Source organism: Bos javanicus, chromosome 3, assembly GCF_032452875.1.
Source record: "Bos javanicus breed banteng chromosome 3, ARS-OSU_banteng_1.0, whole genome shotgun sequence".
In the NCBI taxonomy this organism is placed as follows: domain Eukaryota; kingdom Metazoa; phylum Chordata; class Mammalia; order Artiodactyla; family Bovidae; genus Bos; species Bos javanicus.
In genome coordinates, this window is record NC_083870.1 from 23,283,091 (window position 1) to 23,299,482 (window position 16,392).

The 16,392-nt window shown below is 42.2% G+C and overlaps 1 protein-coding gene across 16 annotated transcripts in view; it reads right to left on the minus strand.

Annotated features, from left to right (window-relative positions):
* The window catches only part of PDE4DIP (phosphodiesterase 4D interacting protein), a 238,169-nt gene that overhangs the window by 145,696 nt on the left and 76,081 nt on the right, over nucleotides 1-16,392 (minus strand). For 13 of the 16 annotated variants that reach the window (XM_061409396.1, XM_061409386.1, XM_061409248.1 and 10 more), the window contains exon 4: nucleotides 857-967. In XM_061409396.1, coding sequence (XP_061265380.1) covers nucleotides 857-967 — 111 coding nt within the window. Of the gene's footprint in view, nucleotides 1-856; nucleotides 1,217-16,392 lie in introns of those variants that run through there. The other 3 variants (XM_061409324.1, XM_061409316.1, XM_061409357.1) reach the window with 1 other exon arrangement.

Below are 16,392 nucleotides of genomic sequence, written 5' to 3' on the forward strand. Positions count from 1 at the left end.
GCCCAGACACTAAGGAAGCTAAGGAAACTAACATTGTGGCGTGGAAGCTTAATCCTTGTAAACCATAGCCTAACGTCCTCTTACCAAGGTGCTGCCTCACCCTCAACTCAGCCAATCCCCCCAGTCTTCCTTCCCCACCCCACTCACCCATCAATTAAGATGGCCCTCCCTTCCAGGGAAGCTGACATTCCCTCTCACACCCCACCCAAGGCCAACAGGCTGTTCATTCCATCAATACCCTTTCTTCACTCTAAGGTGAACTATTCCGAAAGATGAAAATGCCTAACATTCTGTCCTAGAAATTCATCTGAATAATCATCTTCAAAAACAAATCATGGATTTAAGGAATAGAAATGTCCTCCATCCCTGCCCTTTCCTCCATGGCATCATTTCCTGCCCCCATGCGCCAGCCAGAGCTAGAAGGCTCCCTGCTCTAAGCAGAGAATGGGACTTAAAAACTACAGCTTCAGTCTTCTCCAGGGGTTGTTTAAAAATGCTGGTTTCTGAGTTCCCCTTCCCTTACTAAATCAGAATCCCTGGGGGTGAGTCAGGAATGTAGCTATACTTATAAAGCAGCTCCCAAGGTGACTGCTCTCCACAGTTCCACATCAGACTTTGGGAGCCTCTGATTTAATCCCACTCCCTATTTTTACAGAGTAGGAGAGCAGGAAATAAAAGAGGCGAAATGGGTTGTCCAAGGTCAGAAGGCGTGAAGGTGACCACAGCCGGCCCGGAACCGCCTCCCTCGCTCGTTCGCACAGCATGAGGAGGAACATAGGAACAACCCCCAGCATCTTGATGTGTCCACACTGGCCCCTCGCCGCCCCAGCGGAGTGGCAGCTCCCCCAGCACTCACCCGCTTGTAGATGTCCTCCCGGCTGGCCTCATACTTCTGCTGCATGCGCTCCTCCAGGAAGTAGATGCGCAGCTTGAGGCTGAAGTTCTCCTTCTTCAGGTCATTGAGGTGCTGGGACAGAGTGCGATATCCATTAGACATGGTGGGCAACCCATGGGGAGGAGCACGTGCCCGGTTGCCCCCCTCAGCCCAGGAACGTGGTGCAGCTGCACCGCGGCATGAAGCGAGCCGGCGGCCACACTGCGGGGCTACGGCGACATGGCCCTGGCGGCTGGCTGCCTCCCGCACTTGGGCCTGGGCTCGCTGCTCTGGGTGCTGGAGCGCGCCCGCTTTCCTTTTTTACCTCGGGAGATATTTGCGGAATCCCTGACAGAGGAACATGCTGCGTGAACTCAAACACAAGTGGTGTAACCTGACTCCTAGCTAGGACTCGGCTCTCACTCTTGCAGAGTCTCCCAGGCCCAACTGTAAGCAGTTAACAGTTTCTCCTAAAAGAGAGGGGGGCTGACCCCCCAGAAGCTCCCAGGAAATGGGGAAGGGGAGTAATTAAAGGTGATGGTGGGATTGCAAGTTTACAAAATGGCCCACAGAATGGTGACCATGTATGGAATATCCCCCGCTTCCTATCAGGTGCAAATCTTCAAGAAGGACTCATCAGAGGGGTTTCTAATTTCCTTTGATATCCAGAGGCTCATCTCTGATCAGTTCCTTCCCAGGTTTTCTCCCTGGACCTTTCAAGCCTTGAGGCAGTTAGAGAAATGACCTTTCTTATCCTGCTCACCTCCCCCTACACCTGCGTGTGTCCATGTGTGTGTACGTGCCTATGCGTGCTCAGTCATGTCTGACTGTCTGCGACCCCATGGCTCCTCTGTCCATGGGATTTCCTAGGCAAGGATACTGGAATAGGTTGCTATTTCCTTCTCCAGGAGATCTTTCCAACCCAGGGATCAAACCTGTGTTTCCTGTACTGGCAGGCAGATTCTTTACCACTGAACTACCACTGGGAAGTCCACACACCTGAGCTACCTCCAAAGAAAGAGGCAGTCTTCCAGTTCAGTGAAATCTTTGCACTCTCTACCAGCTACACCAGCTCAAAGAGGCAGGGTCAAAGGCTACTCCCTCTAAGGGATGAGGGAGAAAAAGAGGGTGGGAGGTGATAAAGGGAGGCGTCAGACTGGAGCCCAGAGATTTCACCCAGTCACTAGTTCTTAACTCCAGCACCTGCCAAGTGGAGCCAGGCACTCATCACCAGATCCTGCTCCTAAAGCAATTTAAGATCCTTGAATGACAGCTGCAACATTAGCAGGAAGTATTATTTATACCACACCACACAGGACATTGAAGGTGACTGGGAGACAACTCCACAGCACAGATACCAAACGCAGGTTCTCGGTTGCAATAATACTAGCGTGAAAAAAAAAAAAAAGAACTTAATATTAACATTCAAAGTAAAGAAAACAAAAAGTTTATACTTAATTCAAGTAGTCATTTCCTCTCCACACTACCTGCTCTTCATTCATCTAATTCTTTATACATGATAATTCCAATAAACATCCCCTTTGTACACAGCAGGTGATACGCTGAACAAGAGGGATACAAAGATGAAGACAGTCCTAACCTTCCAAGAGATAGGTGGCCATATAGATATAGATGCATATGTTTTGAGCTTCCCAGGTGGCATGAGTGATAAAGAATCCAACTGCCAATGCAGCAGATATAAAAGACGTGGGTTAATCCCCTGGAAGATGGCATGGCAACCTACTCCAGTATTCTTGCCTGGAGAATCCCATGGACAGAGGAGCCTGGGGTGCTACAGTTCATAGAGTTACAAAGAGTCTAACATGACTTAAGTGGCTTAGCATGCACGTATGCATGTGTTTTACGCTATGGCCTGTGTTATTTAAACTTTTTACACTTCATACTGATATCCAGTACATGCACACACACACACACAACTGAAGTACAAATTCCCCAAAGTAATGTTAACCAGCACTTTGTGGGATGGATGCACTTTGATATTTTCTATTCCATTTCTCTTTTTGGGAGTGACCCACTGAACTGATTTCAGTTCAGTTCAGTTCAGTCGCTCAGTCGTGTCTGACTCTTTGCAACCCCATGAATCGCAGCACGCCAGGCCTCCCTGTCCATCACCAACTCCCGGAGTTCACTCGGACTCACATCCATCGAGTCAGTGATGCCATCCAGCCATCTCATCCTCTGTCTTCCCCTTCTCCTCCTGCCCCCAATCCCTCCCAGCATCAGAGTCTTTTCCAATGAGTCAACTCTTTGCATCAGGTGGCCAAAGTACTGGAGCTTCAGCTTCAGCATCATTCCCTCCAAAGAAATCCCAGGGCTGATCTCCTTCAGAATGGACTGGTTGGATCTCCTTGCAGTCCAAGGGACTCTCAAGAGTCTTCTCCAACACCACAGTTCAAAAGCATCAATTCTTCGGTGCTCAGCCTTCTTCACAGTCCAACTCTCACATCCATGCGTGACCACAGGAAAAACCATAGCCTTGACTAGACCAACCTTTGTTGGCAAAGTAATGTCTCTGCTTTTGAATATGCTATCTAGGTTGGTCATAACTTTCCTTCCAAGGAGTAAGCGTATTTTAATTTCATGGCTGCAGTCACCATCTGCAGTGATTTTGGAGCCCAAAAATATAAAGTCTGACACTGTTTCCACTGTTTCCCCATCTATTTCCCATGAAGTGATGGGACCGGATGCCACGATCTTCGTTTTCTGAATGTTGAGCTAAAGCCAACTTTTTCACTCTCCTCTTTTACTTTCATCAAGAGGCTTTTTAGTTTCTCTTCACTTTCTGCCATAAGGGTGGTGTCATCTGCATATCTGAGGTTACTGATATTTCTCCCGGCAATCTTGATTCCAGCTTGTATTTCTTCCAGTCCAGCGTTTCTCATGATGTACTCTGCATATAAGTTAAATAAGCAGGGTGACAATATAAAGCCTTGACGTACTCCTTTTCCTATTTGGAACCAGTCTGTTGTTCCATGTCCAGTTCTAACTGTTGCTTCCTGACCTGCATACAGATTTCTCAAGAGGCAGGTCAGGTGGAATTGATTTCAAGACCTACTAATAAATTTTGTCCTGAAGCTTTGAAAAATACTGAATCTATGGGAACCCAGAAGAAAGAGTGATTCATTTTAACTGGGATGGTGAGAGAAAGAAAGCTTCCACTAGAAGTTGCATTTGCAATTTGCTTTGAAAGATAAAAAAAGTTTGAGAAAATAAAGTGGACTCAGGAGGCACAATTAGAACTGAGCATTCTCTCAAATCCTGGAGGAGGAAACGGCAACCCACTCCAGTATTCTTGCCTGGGAAATCCCATGGACAGAGGTGGCTGGCAGGCTGCAGTCCATGGGGGCCACAGAGAGATAGACATGACTGAGCATTTTCTCTTGAACGGATATGAATGATAAGCAGCAACACATTTCTTACCTAGACCACTAGTAACTTAAGACAATATAGTCTTCATTTTTTTTTAAATGCACATTTAAAATGCATTTAGCTGTTTCCATTAAATTGGTGCTTTTAGAATAAATGAATGTCATCTAGGCTTAGGTAGAGACAGTGAGGAAGAGAAAAGTCTAAAATTCAAAAAGATCCTTTTTCTGGTTCCAGCTCTGTTACTAAATAACTATATGACCTTGGGAGTACACTTCTCCAGAGGCCTAACTGTCCTCCTTTATAAAATGAAGTAGTTGAAACCAGGTGATTTTTAAGGCCTTTTCCTGGTCTAAGCTTCTAGAGGAATAACCTAGTTATTATTACCTCCATTTTGAATGTGCATGCATGCTTAGTCGCTCAGTCATGTCTGACTCTTTGCGACCCCATGGACTGTAACTTGCCAGGCTCCTCTGTCCATGGGATTCTCCAGGCAAGAATACTGGAGTGGGTTGCCATTCCCTTCTTCAGAGAATCTTCCTGATCCAGGGATCGAACCCACATCTCCTGCATTGCAGGAGGATACTTTACTGCCTGAGCCATGAGGGAAGACCCCATTTTGCACAGGGGAACCAGATACCAGATTCTAGATTAGTGTTTAATCATGCTTTTGATGTCTACTTGGATTCTTTCATCACGTAAGATAATTAAATAGAAACTTTATGGAAAGTAAAATTGAATATGAATACAGGTGTTCTTATCCAACCTAGGTATTTCTTTCTTCACATTAACCCTATTTCCTCTTGAACTCTGTAATCCCTTGTTCTTTTCCTATCCCTCTAGCCTCTTCTGTGTTGTTATTGTTTTTTAATTTCCTGGCTCTTTAATGCTACTGCTTAAATGACAAGTAGTCCTTAGCCTTCTGATTTTTTTCTTTCCACATTTTCTCCCTTAGAGATTTTGTCCACTTTTAGGGGTATCATTTTTGCCTCCCAAACAGTCCCCAAATCCCAAACCAAGCTGTCTCACCCAAGATCTAGCCCTATATAGGCAACCAACTCTTTGCTAGTTAGTTCAACTTGAATATGCCATTCCTACAACATTCCCACAATAATCCACAAAAGCAAAAACTTCTGCAACAGTTATCTATCCTCTCCGACAGAATTCATCCAGCCATCTCTTCTTATTACAGCTAGAAAAACTCCATTATTTTGAAAACATTATTGTCAAAACTTAAGTCTTAAAACCCCTTCACAGGCATCTCGTCACTACTAGCATAAAAGAAAAACCATCACAGCCTCTCAAGACAGCTTGCCTCTCACTTAAGTCCTTTTTTCAAGTTCATATTTCACTCAAAGGCTTCCCTGCTAGCCAGACTGGAAAAATTTTCCTCTTGAGCACTTAAGGCAAATATTAACATTTGGCAATACCTCATGGTATAGCTCTTCTACTGTCCTGCAGGTTTATTTACACATTTTAGAGCTTTTAACTGTTCATGTGTCTAACTATTGAGTTAGCCAAAAAATTCATTCAGGATTTTTCATAACATCTTATAGAAAAACCCCAATGAACTTTTGACCAACCCAATAGTCTGTAAGCTGCTCAAGGGTCAATGACTGAAATGTCTTTCTACATTCTTTCAGCTCCCACAATTGCCAAGAAGACCTCTCCAGTTCATTCATCCCACTGTACAGTATACAATCAGCTCAATCAGACTAGAGTGTCTTGAGGGCTGGCAAGACATACTTTGTGTCTTCATATTCTCATTGCAGAATATTTAGGAAGTACTCCCTAAATATTTGTTAAGTAGGGCTTCCCTGGTAGCTCAGTTGGTAAAGAATCCACCTGCAATGCAGGAGACCCTGGTTCAATTCCTGGGTCAGGAAGATCCGCTGGAGAAGAGACAGGCTGCCCACTCCAGTATTCTTGGGCTTCCCTTGTGGCTCAGCTGGTAAAGAATCCGCCTGCAATGCTGGAGACCTGGGTTGGGAAGATCCCCTGGAGAAGGGAAAGGCTACCCACTTCAGTATTCTGGCCTAGAGAATTCCATGGACTGTATAGTCCATCGGGTCACAGTGAGTTGGACATGACTGAGCGACTTTCAGTTCACTTCAATGAACAGGTAAGTATTGTATATATATTTCTTTTTTGCTGATTTGATCTGTTTAATATGGGCTAGCTTGCTTATATTATTTTCATAGTTTTCCAATAATATAAAAAAGTTGGTTTTAATGGTTCCAAAGAAACTACATCTTCTAGAGTGATGACTAGAAAAGATGTTTTATTTACTTAAATTTCTAAGTTTATATGCCCATCTTGATCTTTCTCCTGAATTCCAGTCTATATCTAACTTCCTAGTAGAAATCTCCAGTTGAATACAGATATCTCACACTCATGATATATAAAGCTGAATTCCTGATTTTTCCCAACACATGTTTCTTCCTCTTTGGATTGCATTTTAGTTTGTAATCACCAATATTTGGAGTTGTTTGGGCCCCAAACTTTGAATTATTCTTAACCCTTCTTTTTCACACACACCGTCTCATCTGTCTATGCTGCTGCTGCTGCTAAGTCATTTCAGTCGTGTCCAACTCTGTGTGACCCCATAGACGGCAGCCCACCAGGCTCCCCGTCCCTGGGATTCTCCAGGCAAGAACACTGGAGTGGGTTGCCATTTCCTTCTCCAATGTGTGAAAGTTAAAAGTGAAAGTGAAGTCACTCAGTCGTGTCCGACTCTTAGCGACCCCATGGACTGCAGCCTACTAGGCTCCTCCATCCATGGGATTTTCCAGGCAAGAGTACTGGAGTGGGATGCCATTGCCTTCTCCATCATCTGTCTATAAATCTGCCTAATTCTACTTTCAATACATACAGAGAATCTATCTGCCACCACTGCTGCTGGTACCTTTGCCACTCTGGCCCAAGATACTGTGATCTTTCCCTTAAGCTAATTTTTTTAAAGTGCTTTTATTTATTTAATATTTATTTGGCTGTGCTGGGTCTTAGTCGTGGCATGCAGAATCATTAATTGTGGCATGTGGTATCTAGTTCCCTGAACAGGGATTGAATGCAGGTCCCCTGCACTGGGAGCCCAGAGTCTTAGCCACTGGACACCAGGGAAGTCCCTCCCCTAAGCTATTTGAATAGTCCTTTAACTGGTCTCCCTGCTCCCACCCTTGCTCCCCTAATAGCAGTGATACTTAGCAGAGCAGCCACAGTGAGCCTTTTAAGATATCAGATTACTCCTTTGCTGGAAACCACCAGTGGCTTCCTATCTAACTAAGGCTGAAAGGCTAAGTCTGTTCATTAGCCCATAAGGCTCAAGGCCCTGAGTACTATGGAGCCCCTCTCCTGCCCTCTCTTTTACTTTTTTTCCCTGCTACTCTCCCCCTACATACCCTCCTCCAGCCACATGGTTTATCTGCTGTTTCTCAAAAATACCAAAATACCCCCTCCCTCTCAGGGCCTTTCAGCTAATTGATCCTTCTGAATGGCATGGTTTCTTTAGTTATCTGCATGATTCTCTTCCTCACTCTCTTCAAGTCTTGGATCAAATGTCACTTCCTCAATGAGGTGACCACCCTATTTAAAATTGTAGCTCACCCTATGCCTCACCCCAGCCCTCCATTATTTCCTTCACTGTTTCTTTAATCCCATAGCATTATCATCTTCTAACATACTGTATTTACTTATTTTCTTTCTTGTCTGTCTCTCCCACTAGCATGCAAACTCCATGAGAAAGCCAGGATTTGGGCCTATTTTGTTCACTTCTATGTTGTCTGTATCCAGAATAGTGCCTGGCACATAGTAGGTGCTCAAAAATACTTGTTGAATAAAAGAATGGATGAATAACTAATGCTGACTTTGACCTCACTGGATTTAATCTTAACAGAACGTAACATGTATACAAGATTCCACAGTTCTTGTAGGATGAAGAACATAGCTAAAGGTAATTTTATAAGTAAAATAAATTATTCTAACAGGCTAATTTTAATACACAAGACAGAATCTGAAGTGTGAACAAGTGTTCTGAAGAAATGGGGAATAATATTACATATGACAAATAACAATCAAAGGAGAGTACTGGAGTTGGGTGCCATTGCCTTCTCCGCAAAGGATAGTATAAACTATACAAATAGCAAAAACTACAGAAATTAGGAAAAAGAGGCTACCGGAGAAGGTTCCAGAGAGGAATGACATTTTAGCTCACCTTAAAGGATGAATCAAGTTTGTATAGACTAGAGGGAGAATACAAGGCAAGCTAGGTGGGTAGAACATAAGCAGTGGTGCAGATGACCAACTGGACTGAAACAAAGGGCACAGGCCATCCTGTGTGGGGGACAGAGAAGATAGGAAGTAAAGAACCATTTCAGAAAGATATCGAAAGTCAGGATGAGGAGTCCAACTTTGTTCCTTTAGGCAGATCCTGGCTCTCAGTTCGGAGTAGGCAATGGCACCCCACTCCAGTACTCTTGCCTGGAAAATCCCATGGACGGAGGAGCATGGTAGGCTACAGTCCGTGGGGTTGCTAAGAGTCAGATACGACTGAGCGACTTCACCTTCACTTTTCACTTTCATGCATTGGAGAAGGAAATGGCAACCCACTCCAGTGTTCTTGCCTGGAGAATCCCAGGGACGGGGGAGCCTGGTAGGCTGCCATCTATGGGGTCACACAGAGTCGGGCAAAACTGAAGCGACTTAGCAGCAACAGTTTGAACAAAGGGTGAGGAGGGAGGCAGTTGCCAGAGGGCCAGGAACCTCTTACTAGGAAGACTGTTTATTTGCTTACTGTTTATATTTTATTTTACTTGTTTGTGTTTTGTGGCTTTAACAAACAAAAAACACACCTGGGCTGCACACTAGACTTTCTCACTCAGGTCTCTCAGACCTTTGGATAAGCTTTGCACTGCTAAGGAAACAAGCACATGCAGGTTCTTGAACACGGGGCAATGCCTCTGTCTTTGTTCTTCCTTTTGTACATAGTACATCAAAAATCTTTACTCTTCTCTCAAAATATGTTTTCCAAACATTAATGGCTCTCCCCTACTCTTTTCTTAATTTCTCCTTCCCACTGCTTCTTAATGTATTAGACCAGACTGGAAATAAGACTTTACTAAGAACTCGGTCAATGCCAACAATAGTAGGAGATTACAACCCAGCTGTTGTATGTCATGCCCCATTAACATAACCAACTGTCAAGTCAGCCTTTAAAAAAAAAACTCAGCCTCACATTTGCTTAATCATATTCAGACCCCCCAGACAGTTCTTATAATGGAAATGCTTGAAGACATATTAATGTCTTAGCAATCCCTCTCCTAAAAATATAGTTCCACTTCACTAAAAATGATTAATCATCTTAATTGGCACATTCTTTTCAAATATAATAAAACTTCTGCAACTTAAACTCCCCTAATTTGATACCTGTGATAATTCATATCTTTACATTTCATGAAAACAAAAAAATTCTTAAATAAGTTAATATGGTAAGCAGAGGAACAGGAGAATCATTTTTAAGTAACCCTTGATATTTTATCAATGCTGTCCACTTACAAACTGGCGATAAATGTTATCACTATTATATATATTTATCTAAGTGGGGTAACACAGAATTGTGGAAAAAGCAATGCCTTTCGAACCAAGGACATCTGGGTTCACATCTCAGTTCTGCAATTTTCTACTTGTGTGACTTCAAGAAAAATACTTAACAGTAATTAACTGTAGGAAAAATTCAGGAGATGGGATCCATATAGGTTATTAAGAGCGTTGCAATTATATCTGTACCATATTAGCAAAAATAATATATGTTAAAATTTAGATATTGGATACATGGGCAAATGTTTTCTTGTTTTTTGCATGTTCTATTGTTTTATTGTTTTATTGTTCTATTGTATGTTCAAATGTTTTATTGTTCTTTGTGAAAAGTCATTATTTTTAAAAAAACTATTTTAGATGGAAAGAAACTAGGAATTGAAGGCAGCTTTCAATTAGATATAAGGATAAATTCTCTAGTGGAGTTGGATGTAATGAACTTATTGCCACCCTCCATCCATACATTCATACATCAAATATTTACTTAGTATAACATTATGAGAGATAGTAAATTTCCTGCCACAAAAAGGAGTCAACTGAAACTTAAGAACCACTTGTTGGGGATATTGTTAAAATCTTCACACATTCAGTTCAATTCAGTTCAGTCGCTCAGTTGTGTCCGACTCTTTGCGACCCCATGGACTGCAGCACTCCAGGCCTCCCTGTCCATCATCTTCACACATTAGCTAGGAGTTAGTTCTGGAAAGCTTTTAAGGTCCTTAGCTATCCTGAGGGTCTAGTCTGAAACCTATTTTCTCATAGAAACAATATTATCAAAGGCAGCACCAATGAGAGAGCTGTCACTTTTTGAAGAATCTCAGAGCATCCCACCAGCTCTCTCATGGCAGAGCCCTAAAAGGCAGCAGGAGTCTAAGTGTTCACATTAAATGCTCTGGTTGCCTTGTGTGCAGGAAGAGAAAGAGGAGATTAGTGAGCATAAAAGACATACTTCCAAGATAAAATCAGCAACGATGACTAGGACCTAAGGATGACCCTCAGTAGACTTTGCTAACTATCATATTTTCAAAACAGCCCTATGGGAAAGGCACACCAATGGCTGGAGAGTAATAGAACCCTACTTGTTTTGAACTGGAGGGTAGGGATAGCAGGGATGTGGCAGGGAGAAGGAGGATGGTTTGTATCACATATAAATATTTTATTTATAATACATCTGTGTGTCTGTGAGTCCCTATGCTTTTTGGATAAAATCTAAGTTGAAGAAATACAAAAGTTTAATTTCGGGCTGTTCTGAATGACTTTGACTTGTATTCCAAAATTAAGTCGATATAATTATACTATCTTCACAACAATCACTTGTATGGGATTTGACAATATACAAAACACTTCCATTACATGTATTATTTCATTTACCTTCACCACAACACTGTGAAGTAAGTGGGTTATCTATTATATCCATTTTGCACTCTAGGAAAGTAAGCTTATCTAGAAAGTGGAAGAGCACAGACTGCAACTTCCAATAGGCTGACCCGTATTTCATACTCAGGGTCTTCATCATGACACTAGAGACCCCTGTGACTCTAGGACTCCCCATGTGACTAATAAGGTCTGTCTACTTCTACACCAGGTCCCTTCATCTTTTCAAAATGTATCCTTCATTATAAAGAATATTCCTGTGACCCCAGAGGATCTGACTACCTGACCCTCTATGAAACATAGTTTTCTCCATTTTTCAAGATGAATAAACCAAAGCTAGTCCTCAAAGGATTAAATATGGGGTAACTACATGACCCAGAGAAGGCAATGGCACCCCACTCCAGTACTATTGCCTGGAAAATCCCATGGAAGGAGGAGCCTGGTAGGCTGCAGTCCATGGGGTCACTAAGAGTCGGACACAACTAAGCGACTTCACTTTCTCTTTTCACTTTCATGCATTGGAGAAGGAAATGGCAACCCGCTCCAGTGTTCTTGCCTGGAGAATCCCAGGGACAGGGGATCCTGGTGGGCTGCCATCTATGGGGTCGCACAGAGTCAGACACAACTGAAGCGACTTAGCAGCAGCAGCAACTACGTGACCGAGAAATTCCACTTCTAGGTATACACCCAAGAGAAGTGACACATATGTCCACGTAAAATCTTGTATATGAATGTTCATAGAAGCATCATTCACAATAGTGAAAAAAAGCAGAAACATCCCAAATATACAAAAAGACTGAATATACACAGTTTAGTATATTCATATAATAGAACACTACTGACATGAGACTACAACATGAATGAACCTTGAAAACATTATTCTAATGTGAAATGAGCCAGGCACAGAGTCATATATTGTATGATTCTATTTATACAAAATTTTCAGACTAGACAAATACATAGAGAAATTAGATGAGTGGTTTCCAGGGCCTGGGGAAATAGGGAACAGGGAATGACTAGTAATGGGTATGATGGTTTAGGGGGAGTGATGAAAACATCCTGAAACTAGATAGAGGGAACTGTTGCACAGCTCACTGAATACACAAAAGACATGGAACTGTACACTTTAAAAGGGTGAATCCTATGGTATGTAAATTATATATCAATAAAGCTGTTATTTTAAAAAAGAAGAGAAAAAACCAAAGCTGGGAGAAATAACATGTACAGTCCTTTACCTTTACAAAGTATTCTTTTATGATAAAGATCCAATTCAAGTTCAATTCAGTTCAAAGCAAATGATTTAGAACTGACCATTTCTAAATGTATATCAATCCTACTTAGATTATGGGGTCCTAACATAAAGACTAAATAAAGTATACTCTAAGTGGCCCTCACTATTAAATACTCATGGGTTACTATGTTCTATCAAAAGTTAGAATTGCACTCATTTCACACACTAGCAAGGTTATGCTCAAATTCTCCAAGCAAGGCTTCGAGAGTATGTGAACTGAGAACTTCCAGATGTTCAAGCTGGATTTAGAAAATCCAGAGGAACCAGAGATTAAATTGTCAACATTGACTGGATCATAGAAAAGGCAAGAGAATTCCAGAAAAACATCTACTTCTGCTTCATTGACTATGCATGCCAAAGCCTTTGTGTGGATCACAATAAACTGTGGAAAATTCTGAAAGAGATGGGAATATCAGACCACCTTACCTGCCTCCTGAGAAATCTGTATGCAGGTCAAGAAGCAACAGTTAGAACTGGACATGGACCAATAGACTGGTTGCATATCAGGAAAGAAGTATGTCAAGGCTGTATATTGTCATTCTGCTTATTTAACTTATATGCAGAATACATTATGTGAAATGCCGGGCTGGATGAAGCACAAACAGGAGTCAAGACTTCCAGGAGAAATACCAATAATCTCAGATATGCAGATGACACCACCCTTATGGCAGAAGACTAAGAGGAACTAAAGAGCCTCTTGATGAAAGTGAAAGAGGAGAGTGAAAAAGCTGCCTTAAAACTCAAAATTCAAAAAACTAAGATCATGGCATCCGGTCTCATCACTTCATGGCAAATAGATGAGGAAACAATGGAAACAGTGACAGACTTGGCCTCCAAAAGTCACTGTGGACAGTGACTGCAGCCATGAAATTAAAAGACACTTGCTCCTTGGAAGAAAAGCTACAATACACCTAGATAGGGTATTCAAAAGCAGTGTATTTTCTTGGGCTCCAAAATCACTGCCGATGGTGACTGCAGCCATGAAATTAAAAGATATCTGCTCCTTGGAAGAAAAGCTAGACAGCATATTAAAAAGCAGAGACATTACCTTGCCAACAAAGGTCCATATAGTCAAGGCTATGTTTTTCCAGTGGTCATGTATAGATGTGAGAGTGGGACCAAAAGAAGGCTGAGCACCAAAGAATTGATGCTTTTGAACTGTGGTGTTAGAGAAGACTCTTGAGAGTCCCTTGGACTGCAAGGAGACCCAACCAGTCCATCCTAAAGGAAATCACTCCTGAATATTCATTGGAAGGACTGATGCTGAAGCTGAAGCTCCAACACTTTGGCCACCTGATGCGAAGAGCTGACTCATTAGTAAAAACCCCGAGGCCTGGAAATATTGAAGGCAAGAGGAGAAGGGGACAACAGAGGATGGGATGGTTGGATGCATCACCAACTCAATGGACTTGAGTTTGAGCAGGCTTCTGGAGACGGTGAAGGACAGGGAAGATTGGTGTGCTGCAGTCCATGGGGTCGCCAAGACTTGGACATGACTCAGTGACTGAACAACGTCAACAATCAAAAATTAAAGTTTTGTTATATCCTTACATTAAAAGAGAAAGAGCACACAGTCCACTTTATATTTTGACACAGGAGAAACATACTCATTAGGCTGCTCTGAAGAATATGCATAACTTCTGCAGAACATTCTAATAAGGAAAATGTCAATCAAAGTTGATTAACTTGGTCTTTCACCTCCACACAAGGTTTCTGTCCAGTGTTCCAGAAGTCAGCTGTTGATGCCTACCTCAGAAAGCAGACTGAGAACTCTACAAACATGTGGCTTTTTTTATTTTGGGTTGCAAAATAAATCATTCTTTTGAAACTCTGTTTCTGATATTTCAACGTAATTCCTGAAGTTCAGAGTTTTTTAAATGCCAAAATATTAACAATATCATTGTATTTTTTTCCCCCTTAAACCCAGAAGCATACAAATACCCATCCTCTACACAACCTTTTCTTGAAATAACTGGCCTGATGGCAGGACAGCTAACAACAGAGCTGTTACATCAGGTCGATAAATAAACCCTGTCTTAGGCAATGTCATTGTGTAGTTAGGACAGGGGTTCCAGTGAAGTCTCTGCTGTTTTCCCCCACCATGGATACATACCCATATCACCTCCAATCCTGGAATAACACAGTGTCGTCATCATCACATTACAGCACTACCAACTATATAAAAACAAAACAAAACAAATAACAACTTCCCTGGTCACCAAAAATAAATGGCCCAGCCAGAAATAGTGCTGTCAGAGACAGTTAAATGAGCTCCATGCCAAAACAACAGTTGTGCTGCACTGATGCTGGGAGCTCCAAGAACTAGACTCCAAACTAGATTCTCCTGCAGTTTGGCCTGACCAACACCAGCAGGAATTACTTTTGCTTGTTTACAACTGGTTGGACTCAGAAAGATTGTTTGCTGAGCTTTTCTTATTCAGGTCAGGGGGAATGTGTAAATTTATAGCCCCATTTACTTTTCTAAATTTTCATTAATTCTTTCTCCATTCTTCCCTAGCAAAGAAGGTGATTTTAAACACACAGTTAAGACTTTCTCTAGGCATAAGAATTGAGTTCAAAGTGATACCATGAACAACCATGGCTGTAACAATAAGGCTTTGACCGTAAGTTCAGAGTAAAGAGGGGGAGATAAAACCAACTTGAACTCCAGTCAACACTCTAGTGCTTCCGCTACAACAAAAAGCCTTCTGTTTCTGAACTTGCTCTCTGCTGCCTCCAGAACTTTTCATGGGTAGCAATGTAAGCCTGCAAAGTCATTCCTCTTCAATTTCCACTCAGCTTTGACTTCACTATCTCCAACTAGCCCCTAAGGACTTGATTTAGATATTACCTACTAAAGGAAGCCTGCGTGATGCTAAGTTGATTCAGTCATGTCTGACTCTGTGCGACCCCATGGACTATGGCCCGCCAGGCCCCTGTCCATGGAATTCTCCAGGCAAGGATACTGGAGTGGGTTGCCATGCTCTCCTCCAGGAGATCTTCCCGACCCAGGGTTTGAACCTGCGTCTCTTACGTCTCCTGCATTGGCAGGTGGGTTCTTTACCACTGGTGCCACCTGGAAAGCACTACTAAAGGAAGCCTGCATGCATGCATGTTCAATCACTTTAGTCATGCCCGACTCTTTGCCACCCTATAGACTGTAGCCCTCCAGGCTCCTTTGTCCATGGGGATTCTCCAGGCAAGAATACTGGAGTGAGTTGCCATGCCTTCCTCCAGGGGATCTTACTGACCCAGGGATTAAAACTGCATCTCCTGCTTTGAGGGTGGATTCTTTACCATCGAGCCACCAGGGAAACCCAAAGAAAGCCTATCTGATCCTAAAGTCTGGGTAACGGCCCCTCCTGAGTGTTTCCACAGCATTGTGATGATTAAATTTTGTTGTAATTGACTAATCTGTAAGCTCTGTAAGAGCAGGAACCATGTCAGCATATCCATTACTGTATCTGCAGTGCTTAAGACACTATGCTGTATATAGTAAGCATTTTAGAAATATTTGTTGAATAATTAGACAAATAAAGTGAACACACAAAATTTAGATAATACAAAAAGTACTAAAGAAGACAAAAAGCATGGCTAATCCTCTCACTCAGACCTAATCACTTTAAATATTTTGGTATATGTCCTTTCGGACATTTCTATTTTTTTCTCCCTCAAAAATGAGATCTTATAAATACTATGATATCACTTCTATGTGGAATCTAAAAAATACAACAAACTAGTAAATATAAAACAACACAAGGAGACTCACAGATATAGAGAACAAACTAGTAGTTATCAGTGGGGAGAGAAGGACAATATGGGGGTGAGGGAGTGAGAGATACAAACTGTTGGGTGTAAGATAGGCTCAAGGATGTAT